This window comes from Sceloporus occidentalis, unplaced genomic scaffold (genome assembly GCF_023333645.1).
Source record: "Sceloporus occidentalis isolate IW3139 unplaced genomic scaffold, rSceOcc1.0.p SCAF_1, whole genome shotgun sequence".
Lineage (NCBI taxonomy): Eukaryota > Metazoa > Chordata > Lepidosauria > Squamata > Phrynosomatidae > Sceloporus > Sceloporus occidentalis.
Window position 1 is genome coordinate 222,743,360 of NW_028316981.1, and position 25,402 is coordinate 222,768,761.

Sequence of the window (25,402 nt, forward strand, 5' to 3'; positions counted from 1 at the left end):
CACCTGCCGGCGGAAGGCCATCAAGGAGGGAGCCATTCTGATCTATTCCCTGGGTAGGGAGTTCCAGAGTCTAGAGGCAGCCACCAAGAAGGCCCTCTCTCGCGTCCCCACCAACCGTGTTTGTGATGGTGTTGGGATGGAGAGAAAGGCTTCTCTAGAGGATATCAGAGTCTAGGTTGGTTCATACCAGGAGAAACTGTCTGCCAAATAGTGTGGACCTGAGCCATGTAGGGCTTTGTAGGTAATAACCAGCGCCTTGAATTGTGCCCGGAAACAAACTGGCAGCAAATGAAGCTGTATGATATGATAGAATGAATGAATGAATGAATGAATGAATGAATGAATGAATGAAGTGTTCAGAAAATTCATATAGTTTAAAGAGTTGCCGCCAGGCTGTTAACAGGGGTGTTGTATGGTCTCTGTAATCTGCCGCTGTTAACAGCCTGGCAGCAGCTCTTTAAACCATCTGAATTTTCCAAACACTTTTCAAAGGTAGCCCCTTGTAGAGCCCATTACAGTAGTCCAAACGTGATGTAACCAAGACATGTACCACTGTGGCCAAATCTGGCTTCTCAAGGAACGGGTGCAGCTGGCGTACAAGTTTTAAATGTGCGAAAGCACTCCTGGTCAGCTCTGAGACCTGGGCCTCCAGGTTCAAAGCTGAGTCCAAGAGTACCCCCAAATTGTGAACCTGTGTCTTCAGGGGGAGTGTGACCCCATCTAACACAGGCTAGATCCCTATTCCCTGATCTGCCTTCCGAATGACCAGGAACACCTCTGTCCTTTAGGCAGGATGGGATTCTGCCTTGTTGTAGGGAGGCATTGATTACCTCCTTTACACGCTCAGCCAGTCTCCCTCTGGCCTGTTTAATAAGCCAAGAAGGGTCCAAGATACATGTGGCTTTTACCTCTCCAAGGATCCTGTCCACATCATCAGGCTGCACAAGTTGAAAAGTATCCATTAACACTGGACAGACAGGAGCCAAGATTATATCCACTGACACTATATCAACTGTAGCATCCAATTTTTGACTGATCTTTATTGACAATACAGTGCACCTGCATTTTATGCGGGCGCGGCATACGCAGCTTTCAGCATATGCTGAAAGCCGTGCCGGAAAAGCCCCTCGCGGCCCTAGAAGAAGTAATGGAGCGCACGTCCACAGTGCACTGTCGTGCGCCACAGGCATAAGCCCCATTACTTCTAATGGGGCTCCAGCACATGTGGATTTCCCGTTAGGTGGAGGAATCCGGAACAGATCCCTGAGTAAGGGGAGAGCCCACTGTATATGAATGGAATGTTAAATACCATTTGTTTGGCAATCTATACTAAGAGATAATATAACAAGAACCAGAAGATTTTAAGGATTTAAATAAGATTATCACATAGAGACTTTTATTTTTTATTATTTTACTAGGAAGTTTGGTTTAGTGTATATTGATTATACACAATTGGAACAAAGTAAGGAAGTATCAGAACAGTATGATATAATGAATGACGTATTTGTATACACTCATTTAGTTATGTTTTAGTTTATTTTTATGTCATTTATAATAAAGTATTGTCATATTTTAGATTATGAAACTACTAAATATATATATATATTTAAAAAAAGCACATCTGGGTGCTTCTTTGAAGCGAAGTGCCAAAGAACTACCACGGCCACCATTTTCCTGCCTAGGCATCTAAAAAGGCCTGAAGTAGCGCTGTGGCAGAGACTAGAAGGGAGGTCGGTGTTTCTTTTAGGCCTTTCACCACTCTGCTCAGAGAAGGGGGTGATTGGTTTTTTGATATGAGTTAAAATATAGTACTTAAATTTACTCGTGGATAAGTCGACTCAGGTTTTGGGGGTCAATTTTTTGAATGTTTTTTTTAGACATGCATGAATATATGCAGTCATTAACAGAAAGTAAAAAATGACCTAAAGATGTGAAATGCATCCTGGCAGTTATAAAAGAGATATAAGTGTAAATATAATAATCAGTGTTTAAATTCTTTACATTATCTAAGTATGTAGAGAGATCTTAAAGCCCCTTTCAGACTAACTGAAAGAAAGATGTTAACAAAATGAGCTTTCGTAGACTTAAGTCTACTTCTTCAGATGTATTTGAGCTATGCCAAATGTATCTGAGGAAGTAGACTTAAGTCTACAAAACCTCATGCTGCCAATTTCTTCCTTTCAATTAGTCTCAAAGATGGTACAAGATCTCTATATACTGATTTTACAGACTAACATAGCTATATCTTTGAATTTACATTAAGGCATTAGAAATGACATAAGAGAGCAAGAGAGTCTTTCTTTGCTTGGTGCTGAAGAGACACTTGTGAAGGTGCCAGGCAATGCTCTTTAGAGAATGTGTTCCAGAATTAATGGTCTTCTGCTAAAAATATCTTCTTGCCACTTCAGACAGATGTGCTTTCTAAAAGACCTGAAGGAATTAGGCCTGGAATATGGTTTTGTAGCGAGGAAAATGGAGAAGCCGAAGTTAAGACTCCTTTAGTCATATGTTGCAACAGCTGAAGTTTCTGTACCACCTTTGAAGGAGCCTGATGTATTATGTATTATTCTTAATCTAAAGTGGAGGTTACTAGAACTGGGATCACTGTCTAAGATGGTAAAAGGTACTGTGTGGCAGAAGGTACTTGCACTTCTAATGACAGCTAGAGGCAACACCTCCAAGCTGCAAACAGATGGGGAGAACAAAGTGGAGAAATGCACGGGCCTCCAGATGTTGTTAAATTTCAGCAACCATCTCCCATGACCATGGTAACAGTGGGGTATATGGGAGTTTGTTCAACTACGTTTTCCTTGCTCTGCTTTAGGAAGAGTTCAGGTTGAACCATGCTTCTGGAGAGAGGAACCATTACCACAGGCAATACCTGTGTGTTTGTGAGTTGAGCTTCAGTATTTTACACAACTCATGAGAAAATCCCTTTAGTTCATAAGCTTTTTCATTGCAGAGCTGTATGTGCTTAGAAACAAGAGATTAAAATTTTGGCAGTCTTCTGATCTGTTTAAGAATAGCAGACAGAATTGCTTATAGACCGAGGCAGCAGTCCCTTTATTTGGAAATAAGACCTTCAAATCAAGTTGGATAGTTGTTGTGAAGTATTAAGTTCAGAACTTTCTAGAAGCAAGCAATGGTTATTAACTGGGCAGAGTAGTGTTTTTCCATAAAATGAGCATGCATTATTATGCTTATATATACTTAGTTTATGAAAGCTGAGTAGGTTTCTAATGTGTTTGCATTAAATTAAATTACTGTGTTTCAGATTTCTATATTATTTTTATATAGTGGGCTGTTACCAGTGTAGTCCAAAAGTAATGTTTTGGTCATAAGCCGTAAACATGATAACAAACATCTCACTGAGGTTGCAGTCCTATATATATCAGCGAAGAAAGCCATGTTGCATCCACTGAGTATTTCCTCACTTACATGTAAATTGGAGGCTGAAGGAAAGAACTAAAAGGGATCAGACTAAAACTAGTCATGGGACCAAACTATGAATTTACCTATCAGTAGATAACAGACTGTTTTTCTTAACTGCATGTGGCCTTTGCAGAAATACTGTATTTTCTGGCGTATAAGACTACTTTTTAACCCAGGAAAATCTTCTCAAAAGTCAGGGGTCGTCTTATACGTCGGGTGTTGTCTTATAGGGCAGGTACTGAAACTTCTGAGCTGGGCTGGAAAATCTGCAGTCACCGCATATGGTGGGGGGAGCTCAAAAATGGCTACAGCCACATCCCCACAATATGTGGCAACCGTATGAAAGCAGCAAGGGTGGCGCTGTACAAGTACGGTAGAAGAAAATCCATTCACCAGGATTCATGGATAGAAGTGACTAATGCAATCCCGATGATGAGGTGAGAGGGTGTAAGTGAAGGGCAGAGCAAGCTGCAGGCGTCTGGGACGCCTGGGGTATGCTAAAAAGAGCCATGTTTGTGCTACCTCTCTGATAGTCTTGGAGACAGAGAAAGCTGTGCAGGCATGGAGAGCTGACCAATCCAAGCAGGCTTTGTATACAACGAGTTTTCCTATTAAGTACCTGCATGTCATAAGCATTTGCATTAAAAGTACCATATTGAAATCAAATCTGATGTTTAATTTTTATTTGGTGTGCGTTGGAAGAGGGGTAGTCTTATACAGCGAGTATATTCCAAACTATATTTTAACTGGAAAAGTTGGGGGTCGTCTTATACGCCCAGTCGTCTTATACGCCGGAAAATACGGTATTCTCCAGATCTTCATATAGTGACATGGATCAAGAATGTGTAACTTTCAAGAATCTACACTAGTTCCTTCCCCTCCGATCTGCTGGTGATCATACTGCTGTTGGTGCCAAATTTGCCACTGTGGTGGTGTCAGCACAACAGAAAAAGTGCAGTTTCACTTTAAACAAAGCACATGGTCCTCATATGCCTTTTTTGTTAAAAAAAAACCCCAAATAGATAGACCTAAGGTAAGACCTCCAATATAAGATAAGTCCAAAAAGACTGAGAAATAAGGGAGGCAGTGGCTGTATGATCTGATTAACCTGTAATGACAAATGTTCAGCAAATGAATTGTCCATCTGACATTCACTCCTCTTTTCCTGCCACAATTGCTAATTGTCAGCCAGTTGTAAAATTCTAGTTTCAAAGTATGCATGCATAATCTGGAAATATGTGCACCAGCTATGTGGTATTTGCAAAATTGGAAGGATAGAAATGTAATTTGGTTCCTGGAGTATGTGGCATTTCTTGGATGTAAAGCTTTCCTTGTCTCAACACAAAAATAATGAGGCAGCTTGTGCTGCCGTTACTCTTGCAATGTTGCATTCATGCTATGTTACTAGTGGTCGCCTTTAAATGTAGTGGCTGGCTGGAAAAATCCTAGCCATCTAAACATTTGACCTTGATGCTTAAGAATGTGAAATATTTTTCCAGCCCTGTGTAATGTCTACCATTCAGTATTTATACCTCTCCTGCAGTTTATATATTTATCTACTTTAAACTGGTTTTTTAAAGAACAAAACATAGTCCAAGTGTGGAAAATGAGCTTAATGTCGCAGAACAATATTTTAAATGCATAAAATTGTTTGTTAGGTTGCATCCACACCAGCAGCTTGTAAGATCTGCAACAGAGATATCTGTGACCCGTTACTCTCTGCTTCCTAGTTTTCTTTCATTAAAGTTTGGGCCTCAGTAAAGAGACGTAGGGCACTTACTAGACCAAAATATCATGCTGTCCTTTTCAGAACAATGTGCTGCATCATCTTTTCACATTTGGTGGTGTTACGTGTGCCTTTGCCCTTAGGTGCTACATTACAAGGTTTGGCTGGGATGAATGGTTGTTGTTGTTCGTTGTGTGCCTTCGCATGGTTTATGACTTATGGTGACCCTAAGCAAAATCTAGCATGGGTTTTTGTGGTGGAAATGTGAAAAAGTCAAAATATTTTGGGGTAAAATACACGAAATAATACAAAATATGTTTAAGATAAATTACTGCAAAAAACCAGAACTGTATTTATTAAACATGACAATGATATTAAAGAATGAGGATGAAAAAAAATGGTGGGTGATACTCTATTTAATCACCTCAGCTAGATTAATAATAGCAAAAACTTGGAAATCAGATGAAGACTTAAGTATTGATGAGTGGTTAATAAAGCTTAATGAAATAAGAGAAATGGACAGATTAACATTTGTGATTAATGCAGGAAAATCAGAGAAAGAATGGCTTCCAGTAGTTATATACTAGGGAAAAAGATGGGGCATTGACAGAAGATTAATGTAATTAATGTAATTAATAATAAGTCAGTATTTATATTATTAGAAATATAGTAATTAGAGGAAAATTATTGAAGGATAAAAATTATAAGTAAATAATAGGTTAAGATGAAGGTAAAAAATTTAGAGAGAAGTCAAAGGTATTGGAGAAAAAAGACATTCTATTGCAAAAAAAGGGAATATACATACTGCTAATATAGATAGAACTTTATATGTATTTAAATATATAGTAATAACAGTGAGAGCAACAATATTAAGTTTAAGAGTAATTTCTATAAATTGTTGATATATATTATAGATGTGATATGATTAGTAGTATGTATACAGAACGGTTACATAAATATATAAGAATAATATGATGTTTGTTAAAAATATAATTGATAAGATTGAGTATGAGAAAGGAGGTCTGTGAGCTGGTGAGGAAAGCATAATTAAAACAGAATAGGATGAAAACAAAAATAGCGAGAATCAAGAAGAAGAGAGAAGTAACATCTAAAGGACAATGGAAACTGGAAGTACTAGAGGGGAAAAAAAGAAGATATTACAAAATAAATCAGTCATGATTTGTCTTTTTAATTGTTTATTTGTACAGTCAATGATATGTAATTTGAGATTAAAATTGTTTAATAAAGATACGTTTTTTAAAAAAGAACATTTTCCCAAGAGACAGAAATAATTAAGGCTGAAATACTTGACGACTCAAAACCAATAAAGGTATCACAGGGACGAAGCAGATGGGCAAAAAATGCCGGCTTCGGGGTGGCATGGGGGCATGGCATATGCACAGCGCATGCCCCGATACTGTTCCCAAGCCAGCACTTTACCACCCTGCTGACCACACAGCAGGTGGCGTCACTGCGTTTCTGCAGCATGGCACTTACAAGTGCCGCACTGCAGAAAAGCCGCAGCATCAACGACAAAGATACTTATTTTATTTTATTTTATTTAGTGATAACAAATATCAAACATATACATATACCAACATTAAACATTTAAACAAGCATAGACCAACATAAAAACTGTATAACAATTGGAGATCCACATATAGCTTGAACATTGCAGCTTCTTAAATATGCTATGTAATGGCTTCCACAAAGTAAATGCATTTGTTACGAAAATACGTAACTAAAATATATCTCCTAAATAAAACTTAATAAATGAAAGGCCTTTCATTTCCCAAAAGGAAATGAAAATATAATTAAGGAGCAATATTTAAGTCATAATGCAATTTTTAGCTAAATATTTTTTTAAATACAGTCTTTATTAATTAAATACAGCAAAATTAAAAGCACAACAAAGTTTCAAAGAAACACATTCTGTTCTCTAGTCATTATTGGTTGTATCTGTCTTCCTTTAGTTCATCAGATTTTGAAGAGCACTTTTCCCTTGAGCTATAAAGAAAACCAGCTGTATTGTTATGTATTACGCGTCACATACAGACAAGGCAAAGAAAGGCTCTATCAGCTTTAAACATGTATTAAGAAAGTATTCTCATCATTGCCCTATCTCAACACAAAAAAATTATGCTTATTTAATTAATTAATATATATTAATCTTTTAAATTTTTTTATTGAGAACATTAAAAAACAGCAGTCCATTTACTTTCACTTTTTCCAGTACATCAAATAATAAAATTCAGGTTTCAACTCGAGTAGTACTCTGTAAAGCGAACCTTTCTTTCTTCTTCATGTAAACTTTATATAAAATTCTTTATGTAGACTTCCTGGCTCTCTGGATCTCTCTATAATAAATCCAATTTAACTTAGCTGAACTCTTATAAACATCTACCTGCCATTGGTTTCATAATACTTCTGAATAAAAGCTTGTATGCCTGTTACCACATTAACTTTCTGTATTGTCTTTTAACTCCACTATATACCTATATATTATCTATATCACTACCTGTGTTATTTGAATGTTTCTTTACACGTATTTAGCTTCAAATTTTCTATATTGGGATTTCTCCTTAATTACTCCTCCTTTTCTTTAATTTCTTCTATTAGGTATTTTTCCTTTTCTATTTTTGTTCTTTTAATCTCACTTGCTTTTTTTTTAATAAATAGTCCTCTAAGCACTGCCTTACTCACATCCCAGATGGATTTCACTTTGACATCGGGTGTATTGTTTTCTTCAAAGAAATATTTGATCTCTTTCCTCAACCTATCTACAAATTCTTTATTTTCTAGAAGGTCATCTTGTAATCTCCATATTATATTACTCCTGGACCCTTCCAGTAGTATTACCTCTATCAATTTGTGATCTGAGAAGGTTTTAGTATCTGTTTCCACTCTATTAACCTTGGTTGCTAATTCTTTAGAGGCCAGAAAAAAGTCGATCCTTGACCAGGATTTGTGAGGTTCCAAAAAAAAAGTGAATCCTGGTTTGTTTTCATATTTATAAGGCCAAATGTCCACTAGCTCATGTTCTTGTATTAAGTCTATACCGCTTTTGGGGAGTTTCCCCTGGTCTTTCCTAATTCTCTTCTCTGCCTTTCTATCTCTTTTAGGGTTAATTACTGTGTTAAAGTCTCCTGCCACTAGCAAATTTCCTTTATCTCTGAGCATCAATTCTTCATTCAGTTTTTGAAATAAAGGTTCCCTTTTCTCTAAAGGTCCATATATGTTAACTAAAACCAGAGTCATCCCTCCCAAAGCGATTTCTAATATCATATATCTGCCTTCCGGATCCTTTTTTATTTCTTTAACTATTTTCTATTTACAAAAATGGCTAGTCCTCTCTTTCTCTTTCTTATACATGTGTCAAAGCATTGGCCTAGCTTTGGGTTTCTCCGATATTTTTGATCCCCTATTCTAATCTTAGTTTTTTGTAAACAAACTATTTCATAGTGTCTTTTTTCTAACAAATGGAAGATTTGTTTTCTCTTTCTTTCTAAATCAATTCCCCCCACATTCCAAGAAGCAACCTTTATCATAGTTAATTTGCAATTTACAATTTTGAATTCTACAATATCTGAGAGAAAGGAATAATAATTTCTGCTCATATTTAAAAAAGATCATTTCCAAAATGGCAATAAAGCAATGAAAAGTCTTTTTTCAACCTAAGATTATTCTACACTGCCAAGATCAATCATTGTTTCGTTGTCTTCTCTTTCTTCGTCGTCGTCACTGCTTTTCCCCGGGGAGCTCAGCTCTTTATCTGTCCTTTCCGTCTCATTGTTTTCCTTCTGGTTGTTGGAGTTAGATGTCTTTGGTTCTTCCTCATTATTTTTCCTTTCTCTTTCTCCTCCTTTCCCCTGTTGTTTGAATTTTTTGTAGAAATCTTTAGCCTTTTTGATAGAGTTGATTTTAAATCTTTTCTGGTTGAGTGTAAAAATTATTCCTTCTGCGTTTCCCCATCTATAATTGATGGGTTTTTTTTGTAGAAGAGAGGTCAGGAATCTATATTGTTGTCTTTGCTTGAGAATATGAATTGGAAGGTCTCTATAGATATCTCCTTCTATGTCATCAATAGTGAACGGATCGCTGTAGTTTTTAACAATAACCTTTTCCTTAATTGTCGTATTGTTGAAACAAATCACTATGTCCTATGGAAGACCTTTTTCTCGTGCAGTCCTAGAGTTTATTCTAAAAACTTTATCGTTTTGTACATCCATCAAATTTTCTGGTATTGCAAGGTAGTCCGCTAAAGCTGGTATTATCCTTTCTTCCAAATTTTCTTCTGGAACTCCTCTAATGTTAATCGCCTTCTCTCTCTATCTTTTTTCTTGGTTCAGTAGAATTAGTTCCTCTCTCCTCTGTACTTTTTCTAAGTTCTCCAGTTTGTTTTCCAGTTCCGTTGTTTTTATTGTTGTTTCCTCAACTAAACAGAGAGTCTGTGAACATCTAGAAAGCAATGCCATAATCACAAAAAGTCAACACGGGTTTCAGAGAAAGAAGTCATGCCAGAGAAACCTAATCTCTTTCTTTGATAAAATTACCAGCTTGGTAGATGAAGGGAATGCTGTGGATATAGTATATCTTGATTTCAGTAAGGCCTTTGACAAGGTTTCCCATGACATTCTTGCAAACAAGCTTGTAAAATGTGGGCTAGACAAAGGAACTGTTAAATGGATCTGTAATTGGTTGACCGGCCGAAGCCAAAGGGTGCTCAACAATGGCTCCTTTTCATCCTGGAGAGAAGTGACCAGTGGGGTCCCACAGGGCTCTGTCCTGGGCCCAGTGCTATTCAACATCTTTATCAATGACTTGGAGGACAAAATTGGGAGCATACTTATCAAATTTGCAGATGACACCAAATTAGGAGGAGTAGCTAATACTCCAGAGGACAGGATCAAGATTCAAAATGACCTGAATAGACTAGAAAACTGGGCCAAAGCTAACAAAATGAAATTCAACACGGAGAAATGTAAAGTACTGCACTTAGGGCAGAAAAATGAAATGCACAGATATAGGATGGGGGACACCTGGCTGAATGAAACTACATGTGAAAGGGATCTGGGAGTCCAAGTAGACCACAAGTTGAACACGAGTGAACAGTGCGATGCGGCAGCTAAAAAGGCCAATGTAATTTTAGGCTACATCAATAAAAGTATAGTGTCTAGATCAAGAGAAGTAATAGTGCCACTGTATTGTGCTTCGGTCAGGCCCCATCTGGAATATTGTGTCCAGTTCTGGGCACCACAATTCAAAAAGGACATTGAGAAACTGGAGTGTATCAAAAGGAGGGCGACTGAAATGGTGAAGGGTCTGAAAACCATGCTCTATGAGGAAGGACTTAGGGAGATGGGGATATTTAGCCTGGAGAAAAGAAGATTAAGAGGTGATATGATAGCCCTGTTTAAATATTTGAAGGGATGTCATGTTGAGGAGGGAACAAGCTTGTTTTCTGCTGCTCCAGAGACTAGAACACGGAACAATGGATGCAAGCTCCAGGAAAAGAGATTCAACCTCAACATTAGGAGGAACTTCCTGACAGTAAGGGCTGTTCGACAGTGGAACAAACTCCCTTGGAGTGTAGTGGAGTCTCCCTCCTTGGAGGTCTTCAAACAGACGCTGGATGGCCATCTGTTGGGGATGCTTTGATTTGGATTTCCTGCATGGGAGGTGGTTGGACTGGATGGCCCTTGTGATCTCTTCCAACTCTATGATTCTAACTTCTTTCTTGACCTTTGAGATGTCTTTATTCAACACATCTATTTTTTTTTTTTTTTGGACAGGCCATTAATTTTCTCCTGCATATCTCTTCTAATCTCTTCTCTCAGCCTTTTTTGTTCTTCCCTTATTTCCAATTTAAAATTTTTCTTAAATTCCCTCAGCTCTTCTAATATTATTGCATTCAAGTCCGTTTGTTTATTTGTCCATTCTGCTACGCCTGAAGAGCCTCTTCTTTGTGTGTGTTGACTCTGCTGTGACCAGGTCATATTTCCTATTTCTGGTATTTTTAGTGTTCATTTGAAAAAAGGCAGGTAGATAGAGGGGGGAAAAAAGGGAAAGGAGGTGATAATAGCAAGCACTGTAATTGAGCCTCCAAAGCAGCTTATCTCTTGGGTTCAAATTAAATCCACCTGCGTATCTGTCCTCAAAGGATAATCAAACAGCTGTTTTGAGCCAGGTGTTAATGAACAATGTATTGTCAATGTGGTTCAGGAGAGATTTTCCTTCCATTTCAACACAAATAAACAATAACTAAGTGAAAGAGATGAAAGTAATATCTGCAGTCTGTATCTTCTAGAGGAAAAAAAAAATGAAGTCTCAAAGTCCCAAACTCCTCCCCATCTATATTTCCATCCCTTGTTTTAAAGGGTGAGGGGTATCTTGGTGCTCTTTGAACTCTTTTCCAAATCCTTAGCTTTTAAATGACAAAGAATAATATACCTCCCTTCTCTGATGGCAGTCCCCCACGGACGAGAAAGGAAGGGAAAATTTTAAAAGTTGCTGCCGAGATTGGTGTCCTGCAAGGCTGATTCCCCTGGACTTACTAGCCGCTTAAATGGCTGCTCTTCGGCTCTGCCAGAGCCCTCTCCTCTCCTTGTCCAAAGAGGGATCACGTCAGGTACAAGCCAAACTCTGAAATAGGAGTTAGGTCAATTTATACTTGGGAGGATAATAGCGCCTTTGTGGCTGAGGTAATATTAAGAGTCAAATATCACCTTGTAACTAAATAACCAAGACTAAAGTAACAAGTCAACAATAACAACTTTGAAACCAAGTTACAGTTTATTTTCTTACCTTACAATAAACTTTTGTTATTATTTAAGAAATACGTGGCCGGTGATTTACAATCAAACTACGCTACCCAAACGGTAGACACAGTGATGTTGTCCATTAGAGGAGAGATTTGTGGGTGGACGTCACCTAAATTGGTGGCAGCGGTGGGATAAAAAGGCCCATGGTGCTGTCATCAATAAAACTTAGTTGTGTGCGTTACACCATCAATATATCCATTTCCATTGCTTCATTTAATCTATACATCCATTCTGTCCGGGAAAGCTGCCAGCAACACTGACCGTAGCTGATAACAGAGCCTTTAGTTTAGTGGAAGTAAAGCAGACCCTGCAAATAAGCAGTCCGAGGGCAGGTCAAGAATACGAGCCGAAGTCAGGATTCCAGAGATTCCAATGTTCCGAAAGTCAAGCCGAAGTCAGGATACCGGGAAACAGCGTAGTCAAACAGTCCAGGGTCAAAACAGCCAAGAGATAACGAAGTCCGGTCCGAGGTCAAGGTAACAAAGAATCTAGATACTAGGAGCTAGTGCTAGCAGCAATCACGCCGAGGGATCATGCAATAAACTCTAGCAACCAGCATTAGTCTCTCTCCCACTTAAGTAAGGGAAACTCTCCCTCGTGCCACCTGAGGCTGGTTGGCTAATTGCCTCTCGGCAATTCTCTGTGATCTGCTCCTGCAAGCACTCTCAGCTCTTCTCTCTTTGAAAGACGGCACCTGCATGCAAGCTTCGTCCCCAGAGTCCCCACTAGGCTGTGGTACCAAAGAAGGCCTCTCTTCGGCACTAGGACCTGGTTGAATCTCCTCCTCTGGGGCTGGAGGATCACAGCTGCGACCTGGCAGGGCAGGAACAGCACCTGGCGTTGCCTCAATCAGCCCTTGCTCTGGAGGAGGCTCATCCTCCTCCTCCTCCTCCGAGAGCTGATCTTGGCTGGCCATGACACATTCTTCTTCTGTTGGGGTCTATTTTTGCTTCCAATAACTAGCATAAGCATTTTAGTTATGGTAATCATATACAGTGTGCCCGCGCTATAGGCGGGCACCCCATATGTGGTTTTCAGCTTATGCGGAAGCCGCGCGACGGGACAGTTAATGGTGCATGTGCCTGTGGCACACACACTCTACCACAACGTGAGCCCCATGCAATCGAATGGGACTCAAGCTTACAGGTTTTTGGCTTATGCGGGGGGTCTGGAATGGATCCCCGCGTAAGCCAAGTGTCCACTGTATAAGATAATGCGTCTGTGTTTCCTTTCTATTTCTTCTTCTAATATACCCATTATAATTAATAAAAATAGTAATGGATTAAATAGAATAGTAACACATAATACCTTTGAGATCAGAATGTGTATTTTTCCCCAGTATTTTGTAGCTTCTGTACATCTCCACCGCGGGTGGAAGAAAGTTCTCCTTTGTTTATTACATTACCAACACACTCCGCTTCCAACCTTATACATTTTATTTAATTTATTTGGGGATAGGTACCACTAATGCATCATTTTTATAATTTTCTTTATAATTTTGGAAGAGTGTAAATGAATTGGAATCACGCCAAGCTTTTTCCCAGAATTCAATTTCTATCGTGTCTCCTATGTCTTGGGCCCATCTGATCATACAGTGTTTTATATTTTCGGATTCTAAATCTCTTTGTTTCAATAACCTATTAAATTTTGAAATATGGCCCTTTTTATTGTCAAAATTATATTATCTAATTCATTTTTCTGTTACGAAATCATATTGTTTTTTATCAATTCTGTATCTTTTAAGTATTTGCCTATAAAACAGTTTTTTTGGTTTCATTTTCTAGTTTCTCACTAGGTTTCAAAACTAAAAGATTTTTCGCTTGTGTTAACAAATTTCTGTATGTTAACTATCTCTGACCATCAACTTTTGTTCTTTTGTACAAGGCTCCCTGAATAGAGACCCAGAGTGGTATTTGTCTATAGAATTGTCTTTTTATTTTAACCCAAACTTTAAATAGTGAGTTTCTTATAAAATGACAAAAATCAATATTAGCTTTGAATTTATCATACCACAAAAATGCATGAAACCCAAATCTCATTTTGGTGCTTTCCAGTTCTAACAACTTATCATTTTTCAATAATATCTATTCTTCGATTCACTGGAGGCAAGCTGCGTAATAACATAGCTTTAAATTGGGTAGCTTGCAACCTCCTTTTCTTTTTTCCTCTGTCAACAATTTCCATTCAATTCTTGCCTTTTTACCTTGCCATATAAAGTTAGCTAATAATTTTGCCATTTCTTAAAACAAGATTCCTTCATCAAAATACGTAAGTTTTGAAATAAATAAATAAATGTAGGCAAAATACTCATCTTCAAGATTGCTATTCTTCCCAAAAAGGAAAAGTGCATCTTTGATCATTTTAATAAATCCTTATTTACATCTCCCCATAGTTTCTCATAATTGTTATCGTATAAATCAATATTCCTTTTTTAAAAGTATATCCCTAAATATTTAACCTTTTTTACTATTTTAAATCCAGAAAGTTCTTCCAGTTCTTGATCCTCAACCTCTGACATATTTTTAGTTAATATTGATGTCTTTTCTACATGAATTTTAAAGCCTGAAACATCACCGTAATCTTGGATCACCTTTATCAACTGTTTTATACATTTTCTTGGGCCTTCTAAAAAAATTAATCATCTGTGAACACTTTGTTTGAAATTAAACTTATTAATTTGAACACCTTCTATCTCATGATTGTTTCTTATCATTGTTGAGTATAATAACACCAAAATAAATAAAAGAGGTGAGAAAGGGCACCCTTGTCTTGTTCCTCTCTCTATTCCATCAATCATGGAAGCCAGGTGGAGAGCATCTGGATAAGAATCAAAGGGGAGGGAAACAACAAGGATGTTACAGTGGGAGTCTACTACAGACCCCCAAGTCAGACTGAGGAATTGGATGATGCCTTTCTAGAACAGATGACCACACACTCAGAAAGGAGAGATGTAGTAGTGATGGGCGACTTCAACTACCCTGATATTTGCTGGAAGTCAAACTCAGCAAAATCCTCAAGGTCTACCAATTCCTCACTTGCCTGGAAGACAATTTCATGGTCCAAAAGGTGGAAGAGGCAACAAGGGGGTCAGCTATTTTAGATCTGATCCTAACCAACAAGGATGACTTGGTTAATGGGGTGCAAGTGGTGGGATCATTAGGTGGAAGTGACCATGTTCTCCTGGAGTTTGTAATACAGTGGAAAGGAGAAGCCAGGCATAGTCAGACACGCATCCTAGACTTTAGGAGAGCGAATTTCAGTAAACTTAGGCCTGTTACAGACTGCCAAAATAAAGCTGCTTCGGGTCTCATTGGAGGTATGCCATTTAAATGATGCATGGGTCCTAAGAGACCGAAGGTCACGCCAAAGCCACACTCCATTCCTAAGCACTGGAGTGCAGCTTTGGTGCAGCTTCCAGATTCTTAGGATGCATGCATCATTTAAATAGCATACCTACAAAGAGACCCGAAGCAGCTTTATTTTGGCAGTCTGTAACAGGCCTTAGAGAAGTATTGAGGGCGATTCCATGGTCAGAAATACTAAAAGATAAAGGAGTTCAGGATGGATGGGAGTTTCTCAAAAGAGAGATACTGAAGGCACAATTTCAAACAGTTCCAGTGAGAAAGAAAAACGGGAGGTGTCTCAAGAAACCAGGATGGATGACTAAGGAACTTTCAACTGAGCTAAGTTTGAAACGGAACATGTATAAGAAATGGAAAAAGGGGGAAATCACAAAAAAGGAATTCAAAGAAATAGCAGGCATGTGTAGGGGTAAAGTCAGAAAAGCTAAAGCGCAGAATGAACTCAGGCTTGCTAGAGAGGTTAAGAACAATAAAAAGGGCTTTTTTGGATATGTCCGCAGCAAAAGGAAGAAGAAGGAAACGGTAGGGTCACTGCGTGGAGAAGATGGCAAAATGCTAACAGAAGACAGAGAAAAGGCAGAATTACTCAACACCTTCTTTGCCTCAGTCTTCTCAGAAAAGGCAAAGGGTGCTCAACCTGAGGATAATGGAGCAGAGGACAGAATAGGGGAATTTCAGCACAGAATAAGTAAAGAGATAGTAGAGGAACACCTTATTAATCTAAATGAATTTAAGTCTCCGGGACCAGATGAACTCCATCCAAGGGTATTAAAAGAACTGGCAAATGTAATATCGGAGCCATTGGCAATCATATTTGAAAACTCCTGGAGAACAGGAGAGATCCCAGCTGACTGGAGGAGGGCAAACGTTGTCCCCATCTTCAAAAAGGGGAAAAAAGAGGATCCCAACAATTATCGTCCAGTTAGTCTGACATCAATACCAGGAAAGATTCTGGAGCAGATCATTAAACAGAGAGTCTGTGAACATCTAGAAGGCAATGCCATAATCACAAAAAGGCAACATGGGTTTCAGAGAAACAAGTCATGCCAGACAAACCTAATCTCTTTCTTTGATAAAAATTACCAGCTTGGTAGATGAAGGGAATGCTGTGGATATAGTATATCTTGATTTCAGTAAGGCCTTTGACAAGGTTTCCCATGACATTCTTGCAAACAAGCTTGTAAAATGTGGGCTAGACAAAGGAACTGTTAAATGGATCTGTAATTGGTTGACCGGCCGAACCCAAAGGGTGCTCAACAATGGCTCCTTTTCATCCTGGAGAGAAGTGACCAGTGGGGTCCCACAGGGCTCTGTCCTGGGCCCAGTGCTATTCAACATCTTTATCAATGATCTGGATGACAGAATTGGGAGCATACTTATCAAATTTGCAGATGACACCAAATTAGGGGGAATAGCTAATACCCCAGAGGACAGGATCAAGATTCAAAATGACCTGAATAGACTAGAAAGCTGGGCCAAAGCTAACAAAATGAAATTCAACACAGAGAAATGTAAGGTATTGCACTTAGGGCGGAAAAATAAAATGCACAGATATAGGATGGGTGACACCTGGCTGAATGAAACTACGTGTGAAAGGGATCTAGGAGTCCAAGTAGACCACAAGTTGAACATGAGTGAACAGTGTGATGCGGCAGCTAAAAAGGCCAATGCTATTTTAGGCTGCATCAATAGAAGTATAGTGTCTAGATCAAGAGAAGTAATAGTGCCACTGTATTCTGCTCTGGTCAGGCCCCACCTAGAATATTGTGTCCAGTTCTGGGCACCGCAATTCAGAAAGGACATTGAGAAACTGGAGCGTGTCCAAAGGAGGGCGACAAAAATGGTGAAGGGTCTGGAAACCATGCCCTATGAGGAACGACTTAGGGAGCTGGGGATGTTTAGCCTGGAGAAAAGAAGGTTAAGAGGTGATATGATAGCCCTGTTTAAATATTTGAAAGGATGTCATATTGAAGAGGGAGCAAGCTTGTTCTCTGCTGCTCCAGAGAACAGGACCCGGAACAATGGATGCAAGCTACAGGAAAAGAGATTCCACCTGAACATTAGGAGGAACTTCCTGACAGTAAGGGCTGTTCGACAGTGGAATGCACTCCCTCGGAGGGTGATAGAGTCTCCTTCCTTGGAGGTCTTTAAACAGAGGCTGGATGGCCATCTGTCAGGGATGCTTTGAATTGGATTTCCTGCATGGCAGGGGGTTGGACTGGATGGCCCTAGTGGTCTCTTCCAACTCTATGATTCTATGATTCTATGATTCTATTGGTATACACTCTGGCCTGTTACAGACTGCCAAAATAAAGCTGCTTCGGGTCTCTTTGGAGATATGTTATTTAAATGATGCATGCATCCTAAGAGTCCAGAAGCTGCACCAAAGCTGCACTCCAGTGCTTAGGAATGGAGTGTGGCTTTGGTGCGACCTCCGGACTCTTAGGACCCATGCATCATTTAAATAGCATATCTCCAAAGAGACCCGAAGCAGCTTTATTTTGGCAGTCTGTAACAGGCCTCTGTTATTTCTTGATTGATTAGAATCTGAGCTCTTTGTTCTCTATATATTGCAGAAATCCATCTAAGAAACGTCTCTCCTAGTTTCAACCTTTTAAATAACTCTAACATGAAAACCTAATCAACTCTGTCGAATGCTTTTTTTGCATCAATCATACTCATAGCAACTTCCATTCATTATGATGTTCATAGTGTTCTATCAAGTTCAGAACTGTCCTTATGTTATCCTTTATTTGTCTTCTTGGTATAAAACCATTTTGATCATCCTGTACTAACCTGTATTTATTTTAATGGTTCTATAAGTACCTCTTCCATCTTCTTACAGTAAATAGCTGGAAGGCCATCAGGACCAGGAGCTTTTTGAGGTTTTAGTTTTCTGATGCCCTCTGCTATTTCCTCAGAGGAGCCTGGGTGATTTATGCTTTGCCTTTGGTCTTCATGCTAATTGGTGCACCAATTAGCAAACATTAATCCTCTTTTGCATTAGCCACCCAGCCTGGTATATCTGTGCATTTCATTGATTATGTATGTGTGTGCATGGTGTGTGTATGTTCCTGCAAGTTGTCTGGTGGTGATCGCATGAATTTCAAGTGGTTTTTAAAGTAAGGAGTACTCAGAGGCGGCTTGCCATTTCCTTCTATGTGCTTTCATGTCACCCACAGCACCTGGCATACATATACAGCGCGTCTGCTCCATACGTTTATGCGGAAGCCACACTGCTATTAATTCAATGGCGTGCACGCCTGCAGTGCACACGTGCCACATTGCTACAAGCACGAGCCCCATTCACTTTAATGGGGCTCAAGTATAGGCGGACTTCGCCTTATGGGGGGACGGGGGCGGGGGCGGAATGAATCCACTGTACTAATTTTATTGAACTTAGAACACTGTGCTCATAGATGGATTTGCTTTATAGGGAGAGGTATCAGAAAAATAATCCTAGGTTTGATTTGAGATTTTGGTAGTAGCTAGTTGCCCATTTTCACTTGTATTATTAGCCACTTCTTATGTTTCTTATTTTTTTAAAAAAACAAAGCACTAGAATGATGCCTAAAGAGAAATGCAATAGGTTATACTTTTCCATGTGAAATATTTGCAGCCCATAGCACTGGTTCCTACTGAGAAACATTTTTTATGGGTCAGAGGGTTTACAGGACAAGGGTTGGCCCTTGTGGGCACCTGACTGGGTCTTCAAGCAAGTTTGTTTGTTTATTTATTTATTTATTTCATTTATATGCTGCCTTCCTCCACTGATGGACCCAAGGCAGTACACGACAAGCCATTTAAAATCTCAGTAGAATTCAAAACAATTAAACACATCTATACACAGTATAAAATCACATAAAAATATACAAAAGTTAAAAGCATAACTAATAACCACCTGCTCCAGTTGGTACCCAAGACTGAATGTCATAGTACAGAGCTCAGTCTATCAGGCTTGCACTGAAAGTAGAGTCTTGGGCACAGGAACCAGACTTACTGAGTGTGGATGCATATGTAATTAATTCAAATATAAATACATGTACACACAATGCTTTATTTTTTTATTTAGGGGATTTATTTTTTGCCTTTCTCCCAAAATGGGATTCAAAGCAGCTTTACTAGTCTTGTTCTTGCAAATACCATGACTAGTATAAAAGACCAGAATCATTTACTTGTCCTATTACAGGAGACAAACTTCAGCTACTCAGTCATGTAGCTTGGAAGTATTTTTCACCAAACTTGTATTGGTTTCATGTGTAAACCCTTGATGATGTGCAATAAAATTCTGAGATGTTTCGTTTTACACTTCTAGCTTCTTGCTGGAAAAAAGTCATGATGTACACCGGTGTTAAATGAGTGCTCTGAATAATTAACATCATGCTCTTCATTTCTTTGTTTTTAAACCTTTAAAGCTAAAACATGGTTATAAATTGGGGAAATTTGCATATCAGACTTAAATGGCTATTTATATAATAGCCTTAATTATAGGGTTTTATTTACTTCCTCTCTTCTGCTGAAGGGCACACTTGAAAGGTTTGAAAGTTGTGTGATAAACTGAAGAAGGTAATATTCAATAATTTGAATATAGAGAAGTGACAAATGTAGCTTATTTTGACATAAACTACTCTAATTTCCTTGATATAGGCCTTGTGACAAAACTTCAAGCAGGGATCATTGGGACCTGCCACCATGGAGACAGAAAGTGAGCAGAACTCAAATTCAGGAAGTGGCAGTTCAGGCTCCGGAGGCAGCACTCGCCCTCAGATATCACAAATGACCCTTTATGAACGTCAGGCAGTACAGGTGAGTGGTTGTCTTTGTTCTTGGTGGGCAAATTCCCCTGTTAGGTATTGTCGGGCTTGTTTATAAAACTGAAATGGACTACTTCATTATGGCTTAATAATGTGGCTTGCATCAGATCTTAGGGTTCAGCACATTGCCTCTTTGTGTACCAGAACAAATGTTCTCAATGGCCCCATACAGACTGCCAAAATAAAGCTGCTTCGGGACACTTTGGAGGTATGCTGTTTAAATGTTGCATGCATCTTAAGAGTTCGGATGCTGCGCCAAAGCTGTGCTCCAGTCCTTAGGACTGGATCGTGGCTTTGGTGTGGCTTCCGGACTCTTACGACGCATGCAACATTTAAACAGCATACCTCCAAAGTTTCCCGAAGCAGCTTTATTTTGGCCTGTCTGTATGGGGCCTTTGATATTCTTTTTGGACCAGATCAAGCAGTTGTTCAGCTCTCATTATATAGTACATTGTTCAGTGTACAGTTCTTCCTGACATAGTCAAATAGTCAAAGGTCCACAGAGCTCATAATCTTTGGGGGATAGGACTAATAGCTGCTCCAGAATCTCACAACTTAGTAGGTCTAGTTTTTGATACTTCTGTTATGTTTAGATGAGGAACAGTGGCCAAGGGGCATTGTCCCTCTCAAAACTCTTCATGGGTGACATCACTTTGGCCATTACATTACTGCCTCTTTTGCCAAGCAGACAATTCTCCCACCCATGCCATGGCTGCATGGGAAGGAGCACTTACATGGAGAGATATTGAGCTGGGAGAGCTGTGTGTATTCACCTATTTGTCTGTCACCCTGTTAATCAGGGAGGAGGGTATTCCAGAAGCCTCTTGCAATGTCCTGCAGCTCTGGAAAGCTAGAATTGAATTGGCTGTATGGAACATGTAGTAGTTCCATGTGTTTGAAACATCAGGCAACCCTTCTGGAGATGTTGAATGAAGGCCTTAGAAGTAACCTCCTCTTGTCCAGAGGTCTGCTGCTCATTTAGTAGGTGTACCTCCCAGGAACCAAGACACAGCTGTCTTATAAAGCAGGCAAGATGGGGTGGGTTCCAGAGGGCCTAGGACTCACCTGTGGTCTCACCTATGGGTTGCCAGTAAGCTCATTTTGGCTTAAAATCTGATGAATGTAATCCAGTCTCCTACACTTCACCATTTCAGTTGAGTGCTGGAACCATTTAGTCTGGGTATGGTGGCCCAGATGATGACCCTACGGATTCCCAGCATGTTCATCTGCGTGTTCTAAATGTGTATTTGTTCCTTACTACAGGCCCTTCAAGCACTGCAGCGACAGCCAAATGCAGCCCAGTATTTCCATCAGTTTATGCTCCAGCAGCAGCTTAACAGTGCTCAGCTTCACAGCCTGGCTGCAGTCCAGCAGGTGAGACAGACATGTCAAAAGACATTGAAGCAGGGCATTTTGAGAAGTGAAAAATATGCCTGAATTGGAACATCTGAGGTGCACAAAGTTCTATCTTGCCCCCCATGCTTTTCAACATATATGCAATGATCATCTTGAGGTTTGGACTAAAAGTGTCACATACAGGTGACATTCACCAATACCTCTTGTTTTGATTTATTAATCCCCTGAAGGCTGTAGAAGTATTGAACTGTTGCTTGGAAGCAGTTTAGAATTTGGTGACAGGAAGCAAGGTCAGGCTTAATCCAGTGAAGACAGAGGTGTCTATAGGTTGGAAAATTAGCTACTTTGCATAGAACTTTATAACTCCCTTTAGATATGTTGCACTCTCCACAAAGATCATATGTATAGCTTGGATTCATTACTGTGTGCACAAATTGGCAGTAGGTAGGGGCCAATGAACTATTGATGTCCGGACTGTGAGAGTCCTTTTAGAGACTGCTTGGGACTTCATCAGGTGAAGGCCAGGTTGTTGGTTTATGCATCATCTGTATTCAACCACCTGGACTTGGTCATCAATGCATTTTAAGCATTGTGGACTTTTTGAACAACCTTAACCATACTAGTTGTCTTGAATTTTAAACTGGCCACAGGGAACCTTTCAGTCTTACTGCCTCAGACCAATTAGGTTAATGGATATGAGGGCGAGGGTCTTTTGAGCTGTGGCCACATGTTTCTAGAATGCATTACTACCTGGTATCCATCAAACCCCATCACTAGATGCTTTTATTAAAGCCTTTGAAACTATGTTATTCTTGACTTCCCCCCAAAAGGATGTATGCACATTTTGATGAGACTTCTGATGATCATGGGTGTACTAGAGCTTGTTTTTAGTGAGTTTTGGCCTGTCATGTTTTGTTATTGTGTATTGCTTTTATTAATTGTGAAGTTTGTTGTTGCATTGTTTTATTTTATGAACTGTCTTGAAATGATTTTGTATTGTCAGGGGTCATGGAGTGAAGAGAAATAGGTTTGCTTTGACTCCTGATGTTCTGCTTGCAGCAAAGATGGAGATAAATGGGCACTGTTCATTTCTACTTTGGGATATGCCATCTGTTTTAAACCTTATTAGCAGTGATTTTCCAGTATAGTACTGCATATGTAACTAGACCCAACAATGGCACTACCTTTCTGTGGTGGTGGGATTGTGTGCTCCTGTGAAGCAAGAGGTTATGGTGCTGATGGCAGTGCTGTTGGTAGGGTCTCCTTTGTCACGCAGGATTTTGCTGAGGAGCCAGACTAAATGTGTCAAACTACTATTGGGTAGCAGTAGTACTGTGTGCTTTTGAGGGGAGGGTGACACAGGTAGTGTTAGGGCGTGGAAAGATGCACTGTGTCCACCACGACCACCTGCAGAGTTGAACCACGTCGACAGGACGCCAGGGAGAAGGAATCTGAAGAGATGTCTGCAAATGTATTTGGGCCAAGAAGAAAAATAATCCTTCACAACTGCAAACGTCCTTTGGCTCCCGGCTTGAGAAATAACGACAAGAGCACTTCAAGCCTTCACTCTACACGAGGGCTTTAATAAATAAGTTACTTTAATAAATAAGTTACTTTTCCAACCAAACAACCATAACAACAAAACAGAGAGGCAGTTACTCTAACACCAACTGTCATAATTGACACTCTCTCAGAAGGACCAACTGTCTCACTCTCTCCCTCAGTGACAGTTGAGAACGACAGTTGACAGTTGCATCAACATTCCAATGATGTACTGTTTGAATGCTGACACATTTAACTGCCACTAGAGCTGTAAATAATTTGCACAACAGCTCTACCTAGTGGCCACATCATTGTCATTTTATCAGACCTGTTTCAACATGGTCCTGACAGGTAGATGATCTCTGAGAGACAATGGTAGCAAACACTTGTTAGCACTGCACAGGGAATGACACTGTAAACCTCCTTTTGAAAATCTTTTACCTTAAAAATCCTATGATAAATAATCGAAAAGTAAACAAGAGATAGCGACATTAGACGAGACTGCTAGGTTGGATGGCACTCAAGAAACTACTCGGTTTGAGCAGAGGATAACTATGAGTAAGCATTGGAGCTAGTGACACAGTTGAATTCAAGCTGAAAGGACGTTGAGCTGCTCACATGCTCAGAAGGAAAATTAAAGTCTGAAGCTGCACAACACATAGGAATTTGGAATGTGAGAAGCATGAAGAGGAGGAAGCTAGACATAAGTCCAAAACGCACTGCAGAAATAATCGAGTTTGAGATCACTTTAACTGCCATGGCTCAGTTCTAGGGAATCCTTGGAATTGTAGTTTGTGCTACAGAGTTCTGTGACAGAGAAGGCTAAATGTCTCACAAAACTACAGTTCCCAAAATTCTCAAACTGTTTATTTCTGCACTGTGTTTTGGATAATAGTAAAACAAGAAATGGAATGTGAAAATATTGCAGTATTTGGGGTGAGTGAGCTAAAGTTGACATGAATGAGACATTTTGAGTCAGACAGTTACACAATGGTTTTGCTCAGGAAATGAAAATCTTAAGAATATAAGGGGTGGTGCTTATAGTGCTGAGATGTAGCAAAAGCAGCCAAAGGATATAATGCTAAGTCTGACTGAATATTATAGAGGAAAACCCATCAATATACTCCAAGTTTATGCTCGAACTACAGAGACAGAAGAATGTTGGCTCCCCTCTGTGTACTGCAGGTGTGTAGTGACAAAAGCAAATTAGGCCCAAACAGAGGTGCCAATGTTAAGCACTGTCTGAGGTGCTTGACCTCAACAGTAGCTCACAAACAACAGAGTGCAGAAGCACAACCCAGTGTGCAGTATTTGGCAACCAGGCACTGACCAACCTGAAATAAGGCACAGACACGGTTGACTTCTTCCAAAGTCCTTGAAGGCTTTTATCTTCCAGTTTTAATAGGTACAACAAAAGCTCTGACATATACTGTTTGTTATATAGTGGACCCTTGTCATACGCTGAGGTTTGGTTCCAAGATCCCCCGTGGATAACAAAATCCGTGAATGCTCTAGTCCCATTAAATATAAAGACATAGCAAAATCGTGTCCCTTATAAAAAGTGGGAAATCAAGGTTTGATATTTGAAATTTATACTTTTTTTGAACATTTTCAAACCATGGATGCTTGAATCCGTGTATAAAAAAATCTGTGTATAAGGGCCAACTGTACAGTGCTACCTCGGGTTACGAATTTAATTCGTTCCGCGGCGCCGTTCGTAACCCGAGACATTTTGCAACCCGAAAAGGCGCTGGAAAGCCGCTAGCCGCGGCTTCCGATTTGAATTTCGCGCCGAAATTAATTTCGTAACCCGAAAAATCTTTCGTAACCCGGAACAGTTTTTTCCAATGTAACTTTTTCGTACCCCGGAAATTTCGTAACGCGGTGAATTCGTATCCCGGGGTACCACTGTATTTACAATCCAAATCCACGAAACCAACTCCAATCTACTATCTTGACCTCACATCTGCTCTGGGTTTCAGAGTCCTTATATACATAATTAATTACAAAGGATGGACACCTGGTATTTTCCCTCATTTACAGCCATATAAATATTTTTATATTTCCTTAAAGGGATATTTAACCCAACAAAGAAGAATTGAAATATTCTGTGCTGGAGTCTGCTAGGAAATTGTTCACACACCAAACAGGAATTCTTGTTAAATTGCAACAGAGCAGAATCAAAGATTGTAGGAAAATTTGGCATAGAAAGGAAGCAGGAGAGTGACTGAATTTTGCGAGTCCAACAGTTTTTTCATTGTAAACATTTTTTGAGCAACCCAAGAAGGGACTGTATACGTAGACATCACCTGATGGACAATATAGAAATCAAATAGACTATGTAATTGA

At 39.5% G+C, this 25,402-nt stretch overlaps 1 protein-coding gene across 9 annotated transcripts in view; it reads left to right on the forward strand.

Annotated features, from left to right (window-relative positions):
• The window catches only part of PHC1 (polyhomeotic homolog 1), a 65,119-nt gene that overhangs the window by 10,046 nt on the left and 29,671 nt on the right, over positions 1 to 25,402 (forward strand). For 7 of the 9 annotated variants that reach the window (XM_089489153.1, XM_089489151.1, XM_089489155.1 and 4 more), the window contains 2 exons: positions 19,989 to 20,147; positions 21,419 to 21,529. In XM_089489153.1, coding sequence (XP_089345279.1) covers positions 20,034 to 20,147; positions 21,419 to 21,529 — 225 coding nt within the window. In that variant the 5' untranslated portion in view covers positions 19,989 to 20,033. Of the gene's footprint in view, positions 1 to 19,988; positions 20,148 to 21,418; positions 21,530 to 23,944; positions 23,990 to 24,130; positions 24,239 to 25,402 lie in introns of those variants that run through there. The other 2 variants (XM_089489157.1, XM_089489158.1) reach the window with 2 other exon arrangements.